General features: G+C 31.1%; 1 protein-coding gene across 2 annotated transcripts in view; it reads right to left on the bottom strand.

Moving 5' to 3' along the window:
• Nucleotides 1-19,416, bottom strand: part of LOC130445037 (matrix metalloproteinase-2-like) — a 254,033-nt gene extending 234,617 nt beyond the window's left edge. For both annotated transcript variants that reach the window (XR_008910015.1, XM_056780513.1), the window contains exon 1: nucleotides 18,850-19,416. Coding sequence is in view for 1 of the 2 variants with exons in the window: in XM_056780513.1 (XP_056636491.1) it covers nucleotides 18,850-19,011 (162 nt within the window). In the remaining variant the exon portion in view is untranslated. The remainder of the gene's footprint in view (nucleotides 1-18,849) is intronic.
• Nucleotides 19,417-19,983: the final 567 nt, after the last annotated feature.

The raw sequence follows: 19,983 nt of genomic DNA, 5'->3' as shown, positions 1-19,983 counted from the left end.
TGGCACAGCCTTTTTTTTTCTATTTTTTCATAGTGCATTTTTTACTGACCACCCAACAGCATAAAATTGAAACTAAATTAGTTTAAATTTAAATAATTATTGAATGAGCAATAACAATTTATTCATAAGAAGTATCCACTTATTTAAAAAAAATTTTAGTAAATTTTAGACATGACAAATATGAGGCGCTTAGAATAAAAATCCGCCAAGTCTATCTCAAGAAATTTTCGGAAAAGTGGGAAAGAAACTGTCACAAACAGATCAATAATAAGAAATTATTATTTTTTTTACCAAAAAGTCAATAATATATAGAAAAATTTAAAATCAATATCTGGATTTTCATACTAAGATGTGGCGGGATTTGAAACAAAAATAAGCTTAGAGTGAAAAGGGGTTGAGTTCAAAAGCTATATAATTTTCACTTGTTTACAATTGAATTACGTTTAGGCTTAGTAAAACAAATCTTTATTAGAAAATCTTGACTTTAATTATTACAAAAAATTCAAAGTATAAAAAAAATTTAATGTTTTCTAGAAGAATTAATTGTTATACTAGATCACAAAATATCTGTATCAATTTCCTCATGAACAATAATGCTTTCATCATCTTCATTGTTGAGATATTCGGCCCTATTGTTGAAACCTCCGGCTTTTGGTTTTTCAGATCTCGATAAAATTTTAGCGTGTTCTGGTTACTCTACCCTTATACAAAGTGCTTTGGTTTTGTGGCAGATTTCTTGACAAGTTCCAGTTCCATAAAAGACTTCACCCTGGACCAGAATGTAATTTTTTGTTCTTTTTTAGCATCATCCTTTTTGATGGATTGAACTTGAAGTGCGGTTTTTTGCACTTTTCCAGATTCAGACTTTCAATCTTTCACTGGGATAGTGAGTCCAACATGATGAACGGTTCCATAACATTTTTTATCGTTTTGTAATACTTTTTTAGGTGTAAAGTGGAGAAGAATAGTCCAAAAATAGAGACAAAAATGTGGGTATTGTACCAAGACTGGTATAACTGAGACGCTTAATGTTGGTATCAGCCATAGAAAACGTCACTGTTTATCTGCTTTAATGCGAGATCTCATTGAATAGCGTGGAACAAGCATAGAAAAGTCCGGGCGAATCTATGACAATACCCAACGGTCATTCCTCCAAACGTACCTGCATACAACATATTTTGGATGAATCATTTCTTAACTGTTAATAGAAGCATGCGATTTGGCAAATTAAAACGCTTCGTGTCTGATATTACAAACAATTACAAACGAATCGTCACTCAGTAGCATGGATCAAAGTCCGGGGAATCCTATGGCAATACCTAAAGGCATTCCTCCAAACTTACCTGCGTGCAACATACTTGGGATGAAGTATTCCTCGATTCTGGTGAAGTAAAAGGTTTCGTTCCAGGTATTAGAAGCAAGTTTGAACGAAGCCGGAATATTTAAACTTTAATATAGTTTTAATTTTATTCTGTTGGGTGATCGGTAAAAAATTTATCAAAAAAATAGAAAAAAAACAGGTTGTGCAAAGAGAACCGGACCGGACTTAATTAAGCACTTAATAATTTATTTAAAACTAAATTTTAAGCGTAGTTTCAAGGTGTTACTCTAACGAGAAAGTTATGGTACGGATAATGTATCAAAGGGGGGATATAGTCATAAATGAAACAAATCCAGACCAGGCAATGGTGAGTACTAATATTTCAAAAACATTTTATTCTGTTGAATGATCGGCAAAAAATGTTGCTGATGATTCTTGGATTAATAGTGTTTCGTACATCTTTAAAGTCATATACGCATACGCCAGTTAAGATTATTCAACAATAACTTGTTGAATAAATGTATAACTTGCGGTAATGGTCATACCCACTTTATGGTTTCATGGTTTCATCTGCGTAATGATTTACATTACCGGTCATTCGATAATATAAATATTAACCTTAGACATATTCTTGATACAATAATCTTAGACGGACAAAATCAATATTATTATAGTATTTCTCTTCTATGATAAAACCGTCACACGTGTGTGTCAAACAACACTTGCAGATATCCACAAATGTTGTTGATAAGTAAGCAAATAGGGTATTAGGAGAAAATGTCAAGGTTGTTAGGTAAAGTTCATTTTTCAATAACGTATATCGGATATAAATAAGAAATTACTTCAAATTATTTTGAGACTTTCAAAGCAGACGATTTTATTCATATCATGTGACCTAGTTTACTTTCGTTTTATTTTGCGGCCAGTGACTCTGTTATAAATTTTTATATCAGAAATAGACACCTCGTTTGTTTTTTCTCAGCATACACAAGTTAACACTGGACGAGTTGTTAATACTAATATCGTGTTTTTTGAACTTACATTTTCTTTGTGAGTGAGATATCAAATAAGCAACTAATTTCCCAAAGTGTATTATTACAGATAGCCAAATGTGTTATTAAGCTCGCGTTCAAGATTAACGCACAATTTGATCACTGCGAGAGTTAAATGATGATTACAGGATGTTCGGGGGGTGGTATGGTTTCGATATTTTTTTCTACGTTTTTTATGGCCTCGTTAGTAGATCCTGGAAATTTCAGATTGATCTTCGGCCTTGGTTAATTTCTTCTAACTATTTGCTAACAGCTGCGTGAATGGGGGGATGATTAGGAGATGTTTCGGGGGTGGTATGGTCTTTTTCTCTCTCAATGGTACTTGTATCTACTTTTCAATCGATTTGGTACAAAAATAAGTAAAGTTTTTCTTTTTATTTCAGGTACATATTATTTAGAATTGCTGTTTGAGTTTTGATGATATTTTCGCGTCGATAAATTCGCTACGTCAATATTTAACAATTTTTTTGAGAAAATATGGTCGGGCAGGACTTTTGAGCAATGAACAATTTTGTAAGCAGAGGGAAGAACTATGAGTTATGTGGTCAATTTTACATTATCAATGCTGGAAAAGGAGCTACAACTACAAGAGAAAATGTCTCCAACAACAGATATTAAGAAATAGAAAGTGTACTGGTGGACTGATAATCAACAAGAAATGTCAGAATATTAAACTTAACCGTTTGGAAAAAACTAAAAGAGGCTAAGTACTACCTGAAGATGTCAGATAACGCAGATTAATATTCGGTAGATAAAATGGGCAATGAATTATTGGAAGTTTTGGTTTCTATTCATCCGCTGTATATAAATGCAGACTTCTAACTGAAAAATATTATTCAACATCATCTGAGGTCGTTTGTACCTTTTATAGGAGATCTTCAAGTGCAGCATTGACTTAAATCCAAAATAACACTTTTGTAATATTCCAAACAATACTCATTCATCATCTTGTACCTGCTACAATGAGCCTACAATAGTTGGAGCGCATTGTTCTCTTAGAATGGGAAAATAGCAACAATTTTTTTAATAGGAAATTGTCTTTGTGAAGCTGAGTAGCTTTTAATAATTATTAAGTTCTTTTAACTGTTCGTCAAATATTGTATAAAAGCAAAATATATTTTTTGTACATCGAAATAAGATGGATATCTCAAAAATATAATCTATTAAAAACTCCTTAATCTGTTGAAAGGGGTTTAAAATCAAGATTACTCATTCACGATAATATATATGTACATATAGTAGGGCGCCAAATAAACACAAATAAACAATACTGAAACTAAGTTGGTAGTGTCTTTATATGTTCTGTTATATCTAGTTATGAACCTATCAAATAAACCTTAAACAATGAACCAGTAGTGCCTATTTGTTGAAATTGGTATTAAGTACACACAAACAAGGGTAACGACAACGAAACTCGGGGCGTCTAGACAAAGTTAACAATAACTATATATGGTTTTCAGAAGAGACAAATTTCCATTTCTTGGTTATTACCAGAACCGATAAGGTTCACGAGTTTAAATACATAGTGCAAAATTGAGTATTTCGTGTATATATTCAGGACAAGGAATCATTGGAGGGTACTTCATCAAGAGAAGTCCCATTCACGCAAAAGAGGCACATGCAAATTTTAATACGCTACATCAATTCTGTCGTGCACAAAATTCTGCATGTTGAGACCAATTGTTCAACAGGACGGGACAATTTGTCATGTTGCTGTCACAGTTCGTGAAGTTCTTCAGGGATATTCTCCAGACCTCACATCTCCAAATACATACATTTTGAACATGCCGTTATCAAACGGGCATCACAAACCATCAATTAGTTAAAAGATACCGTTGGAGCCTTCTTCCCTTATTCTATACATGACAAGAGAACGAGGAGGAATTGTATATTTAAAACATATACCTCATAAAATATCTATGATATGTATGTTAAAAAAAATAGCTTCTCCGTTCAATACTATTTATTTTGGACAGTATTGTATAAACTAATTGTTAATTTTATCATGTTCGAATTTATAGTGTTCTAGTTTTAGGGAGTTTTGAGTTTCTTGGAAAATATTTTGAATGGTTAGCATCACAGTTCCACAGTTTAAAGTTCCTTCTAGGAAAGGTCGTCAATTAATTGTTTTGAATTGTTTAATTGAAAGAGCGAAGATATAATATGGTGATTTTGTAGAATTCAGTTCTGTAACACAATTCATATTTTGTTATAGCACGGTCAATGAATGTTTGTTTGAAGAAAAAAAAAAGACATCAAAAACTGGCTTCGCGGAAGAAATATACAATTCGAATTTTTCTTTCTTAGAGTATGATCAATAATGTTAACAAAGCATTACTATTTTGATTATAGGACTCGAAATATTGTCACTTAATCATTCGTATGTTGGTCAATTTTGGTTTCTCGAGTGTTGGAAGAAGTATTGGAATAAAAATCGTGAATACAAGTTCAACAGTAGATATAAACTAATTATATTTGATTTGGTAATTATGTAAGTTATTTGAACTGTATAAATAAATTAGTTACGGGAACATATAATGAGTCTTTGAAATTCCATACGTCAAGATAAAAATTAAGTACATATATTTCAAATAAATTGGAATCAATATACATTGGTATTAGTAATATAAATACGAAAGGAGACGATGTTAAAAATTCGCTACGTTAACAAAGGAAAACTGTTGTTTGCAGACACGTTTTGATACCGGATTAAAAAACGATCGTATTGTTGAATTGAAAAAAAAAACAGTTTTGTTTCCTTGGATCACTTTCTGATTGTATTTCGGAAAACATTGGTAAATCGCTGGATTAAGTGTGTACAGGCAGAAGATTATGTTTGGAGAAATATTTTTTACTCTTTCGTCAAACCTTATAAATGAAAAATATGAAAATATAAAAATATTTGGACAACTACTCTACCATTGCGAGTTGAATACCTGTGTGAAGTTATCCATGCATTTCTATCATGAATATTTTGTTACAACATAAACTGAACTTTAGCGAAAAAATGTTAATAATGATGACATATAATGACATTATAACGTGCTAGAATTGAAGATTAAGTGGATAAAAAATCTTTAAACACGTGTTTTTGTGCAATGAGAAGAAATTATTAAACTATCTCAAAAAAATTCATGAACTTAACATTTGAGTGCTGATGGGTATCGTTGTTTTCCAAATTCTCTTTAACTATAGCGAATGATACTTATTATGGAACCTATTAACAAAAAAATTGTGATGTATTTTTTATAATACCAACAAAAATTCATAAACTTTTGATTGCTGTCTCGCATCGTTCATTTTTGAATTGAAGCCCCAAAATTCTTTAAAATTTTCTTTCAACTATTGCAAATTATTTTTTATAACCCATAAAATTTATTAACTCAACGTTTGAGTGCTGACGCATTTTGTTCTTTTCTAAACCGTAGCCCCGAAAATTTCTAAAATTCTCAAAAACTATAGCGAAGGATACTTAATAAGGTACTTATCACCAAAAAAAATGTTATGTAAGTATTTTTTATAACGCCACGAAAAGTTGAAAAACTTTTGGGACTCGATTTCAAAACGAACGATGCGCTTCAGCACTGAAACGTAAAGTTTATGATCTTTTTGGGCGTCATAAAAATACTTATATCACAATTTTTTGTAAATAGATTCCTTATTGAGTGAGAAAATTTGCAATCGTAAACTTTATGAATTTTTTTGTTGTTATAAAAAATACGTGGAATAATTAAACAGAATTTGAAAAAACTTCGGGGCTCCGATATGGAAAGAATGATGCGCGTTAGCACTCAACGTTAAGTTAATGAATTTTTTGGCGTTATAAAAAATACTTACATCACCATTTTTTATCAACTGTTTTCTAAATAGGTGAACTTTGTAATAGTAAAATAATTTTTTTCTTCTATTTTTTGGATGTTTGTTTCAGAAACGTGAAATGTATACAAAAACGCGTTTTTAAAAATTTTTTATTCATTTAATCTACAATTTTTGATAGTTAAATTATGTAGCCTGTTATAATATCATTTTTGTCTTCTCTATTAACATTTTTTCACAAAAGTTTAGTTTATTTTGTATAAAAATATTTATGGTAGAAATCCGTGAATAAATTCACATGGGTAAGTTAAATTCCATTGAACTTGCAAATGAAAAGTAGAGAGATCCATTGAACTCATAGTTTTTCTGAACAATCTTTCACACGCTATAAACGTTGTAAATAAAAAGTATAGTTATTACTATGTATATCAAGATATTATTTTGCATGAAACTGCACGTAGAAGTGATACAGAGAGTGGCAGATATATACAGTGTACTAATCAGAATAAAGTTCCTATTATAGATTTTTTAGGATGTATAAATTTCTTTAAGAAAAACATAGATATCTTATATACCCACATTTTGGAACTATCAATAATTATACAGAGGATTATTGCATAAATTACAAACCAAACGTTTAATTTTTCATTTTATACATTTGTTGAAGCTTTTTATATATGGTTTTGTTACGTTACACAGTTCTTTAAGGGACAACTGTAAGTAAATCAACTTTATGTTGCTTATTGTACATTAAAGTAATTTTATTTTACATAACTGAGTTTCGTCATATGATGCAATACCTTCGTATTCGATTGGATGGTAATTTTTTTTTTCATTTATTTATTAAACGATTTATTTAATTTGGCTGTTTCTCACTGTATATATTTCTTAAATATAGAAGTTAATAAGGAAGATATCCGATAACCTGTTTCTGTAAAGATGAACTGGATTTTCAGATAACTGTTAATGTAATCGGTGTAAATTTTTCTTCATAGTTAAATAAAGATGGATTTTCAATATATATTGAAAAGTTCCAAGTTAAAAGTAGAATGGTTGCATCATAAAAAATAAACATCGCTAGAGGAACGTAAATATTTAATTACATTCGATTACAAGTACAACATTTTATCTATAATTCAAGTAACTAACAAATATCCACAATTATCTTTATTACAGGCTAAGTCAACATACTGAAAATTCACAGTTGTGAGGTTATCTTTGGATGTCCTACTTATAAAATTGTTTCTAATGTTTCTTCTGGAATGAAACACTGTTTTAAAAAATATTTACCAGTGAAAGTAACATATAAGTGTCTCGTTAAACCAGTCATTATTTTTATTCGTGATCTAAATTATTAACGTTAATTATTTACAGAGTAATTATTTTTCTTTGATCAAAATTGTCTATAAATGTAATGATTATTTTAAAGTGTTAAGAAAGTGGATATCTAGAAGTAGTCCCAGAGCTAGTAGAAGACAAGTTTTTTACTGGGAATTGTATTGAAGTGGTCGATTTTAAGTTAGTGGGTAACAAAAATGCAAGAAAAAACAACGTCTATTCTAAGAAGCTTCCTCCTAAAGCTTAAAGAAGACCAGGGATTCGGCGTTGTGAAGATTGTTTGCGTAAAATCATATGTAATATAAATTTTCGATTGCTCAGACTACGTACTAACCACAAGCTGCTGATGAAGTGATAATATTAGAGAATTGAGGATAATTTTTTCACGAGAATAAAACAATACCATGAGTTTTTTCGATCTACTGTATACATGGACAAAACGTAAATTCATTCTGTTGGAATATCAAAACCCAATAAAAAAAAAAGAAAAGTCGAATGATAGTTTACAACACATTTTCAACATTCCTTTTAATCTTATTGCCAGATAATCATGAAGAAAACTGTTTATTTGATAGTATACATTGCTCTGGTCGATGGAACTTGTACAACTACTGAACATTTTTAGTGTCAACTACTAAAAGATCTCAGTAAATGGAATGTTTTGAAGGAGATTCTAGTGCCCACTAGTAGCAAATCACGTAATATTCCTTGAGTGACTCTTTTGTATAAAGAAGAATCACCCCGCACAAAATGTTAGATACAAAAATTACCGATCATTACAATTTAATATTTGGAATACTGCAATTGTTTATGAGTAATTGATTAGATTTGAAACTATAAGTTGAGTCGGAATTACTGTTAATTTAATCTTGATTTTATAGTAAATTGCCTATCAACTTATTGTAAATATGAAAAAATGTACTTTTCCATTGAAACTTAATGATAAATTGTATCAACTGAAAATTGATTGTTCTAGAGAGAAATTCGAAATGAAATCGTAAACCAACTACGGGTGATATATCATAGAAATTTTCCTATCATTGGGCCTATCGGTGCCAGTAAGGACGAAATGTGGCTTCTTTGGGTAGCGCGCATTCGAAACGTCTAATTTTCCATACTTATAGTTATTGACCTTATTGTCTTGAGAAACTTTAAAAGAATTAATAATCATCGATCTATAGCGCTCACCTGTTGAAGGTGAACTGGTTTTCAAATAAATATGGACCGATTAAGCTACCAGTTCAAAAACAAGAATCAACACTTTTAAATTCAAATTTGATTCGTGACGTATCCAATCATTCCGAATATATGAGTTTTGATGAAGACATTTCTTTGTCTAAGGTAGTCAACTTTCAGCTCCTGAATCTGCTGAATTGTATACTGGTGCAGGCTCAAGTCAAAGCAGCTTAAAATTCGTGGTCTGTGAGCTAAGAAGGTGAAAAGGACTCAAATTTATATAGCTTACTGCGTAATGGAAAAGCTCGCAGAACTTTGACTGAACGTAACTCAATTTTATCATTTGCATGTGTTATTGGATGATGTATCTTTACATGGTGATTTTATAAAACAGACTGAATAAAGTAAAATTAATTTGACAGACCTAATTTCTACATAATGCACAAAAACTGTCAGTCCAGTTTTGGTAAACCCTATATATGAAATTCAGCGTCATTCAGGAAAAAATACTGAACAACATAATATTCAGACAAGACCTTTGTTCATCAGTTTTCACTTAATTGAATCTCAGTGAAGTTCTTTGTCCTAATCCCTCATATTTTGTAGCTATGTTTTGAAATCATACAATTATTTGCTGTATTATCAATATTATTGTTATTATTTCATCACACCACATTATGCTAATGAAGGAAAAATGCTAGGCTCACGTAGATGACGTGAAATCAACAAGTCATATGGATCATATGGAAAAGAACAAGAAAAGTTAGGAAACAGAATCTCCGATATTAGAATCATGGGCATTGAGAAAAGACAATTACATGCAGATTTGGTGATTGATAAACATGATGAACGAGCTATAGAATTTGAACTGGCAAATAACAATAAATTCTACTACATACTAGGACTACATAACATTTCAAAACTAGAACAATTCTCAAGAGAAACACGAAGCATATTCAAAAAAATAATTAAGCCCATTGTGCTTTATTTAGCATCTAACAAAAATAATATAAATTCAAAATATGTGAGAGAGAGAAACACAAATGAAAAATAGAAGTGATGATCAAACAACGACCTAAATGAGGCGTAGGAGACAACTATAGTTAAAGTAAGTAATGGTGTCTAAAGGACAGTGGCTAGGATATTTGGACAGTATGAACCAGACCCCAAGTTTCAAAAGGAAAGAAGATACCGGAAGATTAAGAGAAGAGTAAATGATTTAAAATCAAATAAAAAGAGGTAGTGGTGCAGGATGTATCGTACAAAAGATTAGAAAAGTGGAAACATCTCGTCAAAAATTTAATAATAATATTTAATAATAAGATTTTGGAACATAAAATCGATATTAACAGGTATATAGGCGAACAATGGCATAGAAATAAGTCACAAACATTTAATTGAGAACTGAATAAAAATTATTGATTTTCGAAACTTATCCACCCTGTAATTGATTTGTCTGTTAGCCTTTAATGAATAATAAAATAAATAAAAAGTTGAATGAACCTATTGTACTGTTTTTATTACTCACATCAAGATTCATTAATCTGAATGATGAAACGATCGATCTGGTTTTACAGTCTCGAATGAAAAAATTTATTCTAAAAATACATATTCCTCAATAACACATTTTTGATCAAATTCTTTCATAAATCGCTACCGGAAAAATAATCGCCCATTAAAAAAATGATATTTTATTCAAATTATATATTTTTTATTTTCAACTTCTGTGAAATAAGGCATAACGTTTGATACTTTATGTTTAGTGACAGAAAGAAATGGTATTAATGTATGTAGCCTAAGCCGCAACAGGAACGGAGATAAAAGTAAAAAGGTAAATAGTCGAATACTCCGAATTAATGAGAGCTCATTCTAGTACGTCCCGGGCAGAATTTATAGCTAATGGAAATTTTACACAATTCAATTTTAATAAGAAGTATAGAAAAAGACATATAGAAAACCTGTTCGAGATTGAAGCAGTGATAAGTATGATAAATTCGCAAGTCGAAGTTAGTCATGTAATGACTAACACAAAATGGACTAGTCGAAGAAAGCTTATCCCTAATACATAGGAGTGTACGAGGGTTGCCTTTTAAGTTTTTACAAAAAATGAAACAGGAAGGAACAGAAGATACATTTTTGCATACACTCAAAACAATTCTGGAAATATTTTTTTCCACTTTGAGCTGATATCGTAGGAACATGGTTTTGAAAGTCCTCAACAGCTTCTTGAGGTGAAGAAAATCGCTGTTCGCGCATATTTTGTTTCACAGTAGGAAACAAGGAAAAGTCATTAAACGATATATCATGTAAATACGGGCAATGAGACATTACGCATGCGGAATACATTTGGTGCATATCTAAGGGACGCCTCTTTCTATCTGTCTTTAAGTTACATGCCGAACTTTTTTAATCATGTTGTACACAGCATCAATGTTTCTCTGCATGCCGACCAAATCGTCGAGCTTCTCGACATTTATTATGCACGAGCATGACGAAATTTTCTAAACCAATTGAAAACCCTTTTTATAACAAAAATCGTAAAGTTGAAACATCTTTGACCAACGAGCCATTTTTTCACGTCTGTGAACAGAAAAACTCAAGAGGGCTAAATCTGGCGAATAGAAAGCATGAAGTAGCAATTCAAACTTTAATTAATTGATTTTGGCCATTGAAGTAACGGATGTGTAAGTTGATGCATTGTCTCGAAACAACACTTTCTCCTTAGCCTTAGCCTTAGCCAAATGCGGTCGGTTTTGCTTGATTTCTTCGCTCAAACATCGCAATATGTTCGCATTATACTCGCCGTTGATAGTTTTTCCTTCTACAAGATAGTCAATGGAAATTATCCCACGCGCATCCCAAAGAACCGACGCCATGACCTTGCTTGCTGATGAAACGGTCTTTGCCTTCTAGAGTCGTCACTTAATTTTGTCCACCACCGCGATACTGGTCTTCGCAGGTCGTTCGGCCTCTTTTAAACTCTGCTACCCAATATTTTACCTCTGTTAACGAAGGATCAGTCTCACTCACAGTAAAAAAGTATTATATCTCAATACGATGACCAATTTTTTCCATGTTTAAAATTCACTGAAAATGTTCAAAATCGATGGCTGCCAAGCAAACACTATACAACATGGCGTCTTCAAATTTGAAACATATGTTGTATAGATTGTATACATTCTAAAAGAGTAGTATTTTTCAAGCAACTACCGCCATCTCAGGTCAAGTTAGGTACTTCTGGGACCATCCTCGTACTTCATTGCGCGAGGCTTTTTTTAGAATCATAAAAAATTCTTCACGGGTGATTTCTGTTTTTACACAAACTTGCTTTTTATAAACGTTCATTATCAGTCAATTTTTAAATTGTCACTGGTTTAGCAAAAGTCAATATTCACAGTGGTGCCACAACTCATTAGCGTTAGCTATTATTCGATTGTAATAACATAAAAGGGCATATGCTAAAAAAAGGTCTGGAGCCAGAACAATTCTGTTTTCCAGAGAGTGATCTCTTGAAAGCAAAACTTAGGGTTTGGGGAAGAGGGTGACACACTAGTAGACATAACTTCTTTATGCAAGTCATGTCGAATAGTACCATCCATGAATACTACTAGACCAAGAGTTATAGTATATATCTCCTAGTCCAGTTCTCACCAAGGTGGGAGGCAATAGTTATTTGTATGTCAAGGACTGAAAGTGGAACTTTGTTGGACGAGTCTGAAAATTGTGAGACGAGCGAAGCAAGGCGAGCAACAGACGAGTCCAACAAAGTAGTATTTCAGCCACGGCGTCCACAACATTTTTTTGACGACGCATATGATCCAAAACTTTTTCAATTACACTGAGGAAAGACAATGAATAATAGAGAATTATAAACCTTTTATTTATTGAACAATATTGGATGAAGATGGAATATGTATATGTGAAACTGTCAACTGTCAACATTGAAGTGGCTAGAGTCACATTTAAGCAAGGCTCGCATTAAAGTGATCAGCAAGTGATGTGGCAGTGGCGTGGTGACCAAGTGGCAGGTGGAATCGGTAAAGCCTATGTAAACAAAAGAAGACGCGCGCTTCAAAGCGGAATAGCTGTGACGTGGTATTTTGTAGGTGGCGTGATGCCAGTCTGGTGACACTAATCTCGAACATGTTCAATTTTCGACTGGCAAGCAGCTGGTGACGACGTGGGTTTTGCATTGCAACTACGTATTTTTGTTTACCCGGATGTAAAGTGAATAAAGTGAAATTATATGAAAAACTATTATATACATACCGCAATATTACTAGAAGTCTTTCTTCGAGAGAAACGCAATTCCTGTAGTTTGTATCCTTTTTGTGAAGCATAGTTCGTAGTTTTGTCAGTAACTTACAAAATGTCACCTTAATTCAAGAGAAAAGTTTAAATTTCTGGTCGTCCAAGTTCAAAGCCTTTTTATAAACGTTCAAAATTCTAAATTTTTTATTTTTCTACCAGAGAGGATGAACCCAAAAGTGTTTTTTCTTCTTGTTCTGATTTTTAGCATTTAGGTTAGCAAGCTGTACAAATGAAAGAGCATCTTCATCCTCTGAGGACATTCTGGATACTGGAACTGATAAATCGGTGACACCATACGTTGTTTGCTACTGCAGTGCGCAATAAATCACTTTCATACCACTTCGCCGCTATTCCATCGCCAAGCCAAATGTTCACCATCGCTATGCCACGTACCATTCCAATATCTCACCACTACCACACCATTTGTGCGCGCCTTGGTTAAGGAAGTTAAAGTTGTCTACTCCAGAGCGTCCCGAAAGTGTTTTGCAGTACGGAACTGTCACTTTCTACGGAACTAAATGAATTCAGAACGAACAACTTTCACATGGCGTATTCTAAAAAAGATTTTTTAGATTGTGGTACATGCAACAACCTATTACATTTTAGTTAATTCGTTGATGATAGATATGAAATTTTTTCCAATATTTACCAAAACTATTGTATAAATAAAACTTGGTCCATGGTCCGTTAAAAGTTGTTCGACTGTTTTATAGATTTATATCATTTATAAATGCAAATACAATAATAAATGCCTCATCTGCAGACGTTTGTATTAAATTTCAAATTGTTTCGAAAATATTGTTCCAAAGAAATAGAAGCTGAGTGTAATATCATCTATTTACATATGTTTCAAACTAAACTCGATTTGATAAATTATTTGGTTAGTTATATTACCTGTAATATGACAGAATACTTTAGTTTTTGATTTAGAGATAAGGTTACGAGGTTGATAAAACCATGGAATGATTTGTATGTGATTCTCTGATTGATGGATAGAGAAGTGTATTTAGAGAAACTTCCATAAGAATAATCTTTGGTTTAAAAAAACTTCACTAGATTTACTAATTGCGTACAGTTAAAAGTTAACAAATAAACTATTTTTTACACTAGACTAACTATATCATTGAGAAACCACTATTAGGATATTATACTTTTACGCATAAGTTAATTCACTTTTCCCATTGCCATTCTTAACATTTACTGTTCATATCAAGTGACGAACGTTTTAATCAAAAAACAGCATGACAAATTCACCGTTCACATTTGTTTGCTTGAATCTAAACCATATAATGACCTTTTGCAAAATTCGAAGAATAAAATTTCAAGTTATAAATACCGGAGGAATTCTTGTATTGGAATTATTGAATATTGTGAAGGTCACTGCAATAAAATCAGATTATCATTTTCATATTCACGTAACTTGCATTAAGTTAAAAAAATAAAAGCAGCAGTAAACTGCATGCGTAATAAGGTGCAGTTGTTCCGGTTTGCAAAATTCAATGAAGTGGAAGTAAATACTTTGATACCAAAAATAATATATGGGATACATAAATAATATACTATAATCTCAACCCTTATTCAGGTATTATCCTCCAAATCTATTAGCTTTCAAAGAAACAGGAATTTTAAGTAATTTTTCATATTATGAAACAAATCTTGAAAAAAACGTAGAAAATGAGGCTAGTGCTGATAATTTCACCCTCTTATAATGTAACAAGAGTTTGTTGTAGCTAGTTAGGCTTTAGCTTAGATTAGCTGTAAACAGTGGGTTCTCAGTAATGCAGCAAGAAAGGGGGGTACAATAGATCCTTTGGTTTGCATCTGTATCCTATCCCAATATCTACATACGTACATACATAGGTCTTCGCAATTACAAAGAAATTACAAACTATCAAATTTCTATCTTTGCTTTGATTCGAGAAAAAAAAATAGAGAAAGTTGATGTTACTAACTTGTAGGAAAGACGGTTCATAATTTCATTACCTCCTGAATTTTGTCATATGAATTTAGAAACGCGCTGCATATTAGCATGCTCCCATAATTAAATCAATTGACAATGTATTTTTGATTATGTCAAAAAATTAGTCTAAACTAAACAAAGTCTTACTATATGATCGAGATTTACCATGATCAATTTTAGTTTTTCAATAATAGGGCATTCTTATTGTTTGTAGTTACCTAAATATAAAAATGTTATTCAATAAATTGAATTATAACTGAAAAATATGTTAAAAAATCGTTAATAAATAAATGAAGTGTTTATTTTCTGCTTGTATGATTTAAGGAAAAACAATATTACATTTATTTCTTCTAATACATATTTTTACCTTTGTCGAATCGACTACCACAAACAAGTATGGACTAAAATGAAGTATCTAAATATTTCATAGAAGTTTCTATAGTTCATTCAAGTTTTTCATCACACATTATATTATATACCAGGGCAGTTAAACTTTAAAAAAGAAAGAATAGTTCCTTTTTAAATCACCTCTACTCTACATCCACAAAGCGAACTTTAAAATTTCACAAACCAACCAAATCTTCAAAACTCTTGTCTCTGGTATCACCTCAGTATTTTTGTCTTAAGTCGCTTGTATTATTGTTATAATCATAATTTTTATTCATATCGGAGCGTGCTAGGTTGACAAAATGTCAAAAGATTTTACTTGAGCTGGACTAAATATGACATGATTAGAAAAAGTTTGCTGGATGAGAGGTGACAACCTTAGTTACCTGACCTGGGTAATTGATCGATTGATACTTGCTCAGTTATTGACCGGCGAAAGTGAAAGTTCAAATTAAATTTAGAACAAAAAACATAATAAAAGGAAATTGAAATTATGTACTAATGAGAATTTGTCGTGCTACAATTATTACAAGTGTAGGATGACTACAGTAAAAAAAATACTAAAATGAGTGTGGAATGTTTCGCGCGTATTTGTGGTTTTATTCGGTTCCGTTGATGTTTCTTCCCAGATAAGTGGAGGACATATATGAATCTTCTGAAATATGAATTAAATGCCAGAAAGCTTCGTCAATTTATCATTATTTGACTCAATCAATTGAATACAAAAAAGTTTACGTTTAAGTAATAATGAAGCCACAATTCGAAATCAGAATTTTTATCGTTATTAGCATTGCTCAATCTTAAATTCTGTACTTGGTGGAATCTACATTCTTTTATTTTAATATCACTCCAAATAGTTTGAACAATAATAGGGCATTCTTATTGTTTGTAGTTACCTAAATATAAAAATGTTATTCAATAAATTGAATTATAACTGAAAAATATGTTAAAAAATCGTTAATAAATAAATGAAGTGTTTATTTTCTGCTTGTATGATTTAAGGAAAAACAATATTACATTTATTTCTTCTAATACATATTTTTACCTTTGTCGAATCGACTACCACAAACAAGTATGGACTAAAATGAAGTATCTAAATATTTCATAGAAGTTTCTATAGTTCATTCAAGTTTTTCATCACACATTATATTATATACCAGGGCAGTTAAACTTTAAAAAAGAAAGAATAGTTCCTTTTTAAATCACCTCTACTCTACATCCACAAAGCGAACTTTAAAATTTCACAAACCAACCAAATCTTCAAAACTCTTGTCTCTGGTATCACCTCAGTATTTTTGTCTTAAGTCGCTTCACATTAAATCTGTCTAATATTAGCCAGTTATCGTTCTGCGTTTTGTTTCTTAATAATCAATGAAGAATACATCTTTGGAATCTCAAAAAATTATGACCATAAACTTATTGTCTGAAAACATGAGGTATATTAATGTACTTAAGTATCATGTAGTGTGACATTACTGTGACATCGATTTAAAAATCTACTTTGATCATGTTTGAAGATATCCGAGCAATCGTTTAAACTTCGAATGCGTGTGAGCTTTTGATCAGTATAAAGCAATCCCCGCACCTACCTTGTATATAGAATTTCCTATAGTTTTTGTGCAAAATATTTTATACCGTCTTGATCGAGATATTTATTTCTGAATCTCCCGAACTTTTTTGATAATTGCCAAGTACAAAGACACTGATTTTATGAACCATTTATGAATTAAATGAGGTATATAACGGTACTGGATGTTCAGCATACCTCGTGTTTATATTATTGTCACTTTCAAAAACAAAGAACCACGAAGAAACCATTCTATGGGTTTGAGCGTTTTCGGGATAATATTTACGTAACTTTTCATCGGTTTTTTTTCCTCTAATTTGGGAAAAACATCAGTAATACTTGAAATCCTTTTTTCTTTATATTTACCAAACAAAAAAAGTAGTTTTCTCTATATATGTATATGAATGAATCTATAAGTTAAATTTATGTAAAATTTCAACAGATGACATCGAGGACACAAACAATATAATAACCATAGCGCTGCTATTATCAGCTTTTGATAAGTCACCCTTCTGGTCTATCCAATATTGTTTTCTGTCCTTAATTGTCCAAATGCAAATTTCGAAACAACGACAAGATGCAATTACCATTTTTAATTATTCATAGTAACATTGAAATTTATAATTCAACGAATATATAATCAGCAAGGTACATCATTCCAACTTCTTCTTCAATATATTGTAAATCATTCTATATCACAAAGAAGATCAGTTGATGAGTTATTATATAATAATTGTCAAAAAAGATGAATAACATGTTCAAAATCTTTCAGTAATCTAAATTAAAAAAACACCAACAAATGGTAAAAAGCAACATTATAGGTATAATGTTTCATTGTGTTTAAGAATGTAGAAGGATATGACTAAGAAACGAGTCCGTTAGCCATATAATGTTAATTTTTAATCAAATTCACCTAATCTATCCACTTTCTCATTACTACATATTTCAATATGTCTTTAGTCCCAAATAAATGCTATAATTATTTTGATAATGTTTATATAGGACAGACATCTGAATATTTGGAAAAATATATTATCTTATAAGTCAAAAAAATATTAAAATCTATCAATTAAAAGAACCCTGAGTAGTTTGAGCAAAATTGAATAATGAAGATCAAAACAAATTATTCATGGGGTAGGTGATCTGTTAATCCATTTATCAGATTTGTTAATGTAGGTGATATTTTGATAAGCTAATTTAGACACGTTAGAAACTTTTCTTATATAAAAAACACTTTATTTACTAAACAGAACTATAATCAACTACAATTATTAAAAAAATTAATACTTAGAAAACTATAAATTGAAAACTAGTTATTCTTTCTGATTTCTTTCTAGTAACCTTATATATCAACCTTATTCACTACTTGTTCTATAAATATTTCAATTAAGGAAAAATAACTAGATTTCCTGACAAAAACCATAATTCAAATTACAGTGCGTATTAAAATATTCAAATTCTATTTTTAGAAATATAAAAAATCTAATCTCTGGTTCTAATTTTCATATTGAAAAAATATATATGATTTAGCCTAAATTATATACACCAGAATTGCCTCTGGAAATTTTTTTCATCATATATCACACAAAAAAATGGTTTACATAGTTTACAAGTTTTTTTTATCGAGAATTTATAATTATCCTCAAATGATGGGGAACTCATTGTGAGTAAACATTGACAATTTATTTTGAAACATTTCATGAAGAACCTAAAATAATGAAATTAAGCCAAGTAAATGATTTGTAGATATGTATAAAATTATAAAAAAGTCTGTTAATGCAATTTACCATCATTTCAGAATTAAAATAAACAAAATAGTTTTTATACTTCATGTTATTCAGTGACGATGTATTTTTTAATAAGTATGAAAATCCTGTTAAATGACAAACCTTTTGAATTGAAAATATGAATATTTACTTACCAAACTTTCACTGAGGGCTTCTCTTTTAATCCTAGTAGTAAAATTAGCGTTACTGTTAACGTTATAAAAACAACAACAAAACACTACTATAACAAAAACACTTCGAAACCACTTCCAACACATTTTGGAAAGAGCACAATAACTGCTGTTACACAGACACATTTTACAAATTCTACAAAAAGTTATCAGTCATAAAAGGTATAAACAATTACGAGCGCTTCGCGAATCATCAATTAATAATATTACTAAAAGAATAATCTCTTATCATAATCATTTTATATAGATACAAAGCCGACAAAAACCACACAAATTCTCCTAAGAGCGGTTTTTTTCTTTACCCATTTTTTTCGTAGAACTTGCGTATTAAGGTTTTGACACAATAATTATTGTTATCGACCGGCCACTCAACGTGTGTTTACTAATAATGTCTTTGCTTGCCAGCCGTGCTCGCATCCTCGTTGACGCTTGGCGAGCGACTAGCGTACGTTGGTATTCGAAAAGTTTTGTTTTGGCTTGTGTGTTTCTTTCTCAATACAGCTCCGTTAAAAGACAGAAGAGGGAAGGCGGTATTATTATTAAGGTTGCGTTAAGTTGAGCCTCCCTGTTTCTGGAATCGTTTAGAAATACACTTTTAGCGTCTCGGGATCATTCACAAAGACGTACGAATGAAACGATTAGAGGGTTCAAGAACTTAAGAATGGCAATTTCCTTATAAAAGATTTGTCTGCGAATCTAATTTGAATGCAGACAATGAAAGTATATTTCACGAGAAAATTCTAGGGATATATTAAACTAACAAATTATTAATATTCGTTACTACGTGGCTCAATAAAAACAGAATATTTTCATTAAACTATTTTCAATTATTTTAAAAATAAGACAAAAGATAGTTACCTGTTTCCTAAGTATTGAACGATTGAAGAGTGTTAAAAAATTAAAATAGGTAACATGGGGCAATTATAGTAGTTTTTGGAAACTATGGTCGGGCTAACTGATTATAATATGAATGTTCGGAAAGTAATTCGGATCTCGTTCACTGTCGTTCGACACAATGAAGTAATCAGGAGCCATGATAGAATCCTTTCTACATCGGAAAGCCCCTGGCACAATAATGATTAAAAAGATATAAAAGCA

This window comes from Diorhabda sublineata, chromosome 6 (genome assembly GCF_026230105.1).
Source record: "Diorhabda sublineata isolate icDioSubl1.1 chromosome 6, icDioSubl1.1, whole genome shotgun sequence".
NCBI lineage: Eukaryota > Metazoa > Arthropoda > Insecta > Coleoptera > Chrysomelidae > Diorhabda > Diorhabda sublineata.
Note: the sequence above shows the minus strand (reverse complement) of the source record. Positions and strands in the feature narration are given on the sequence as shown.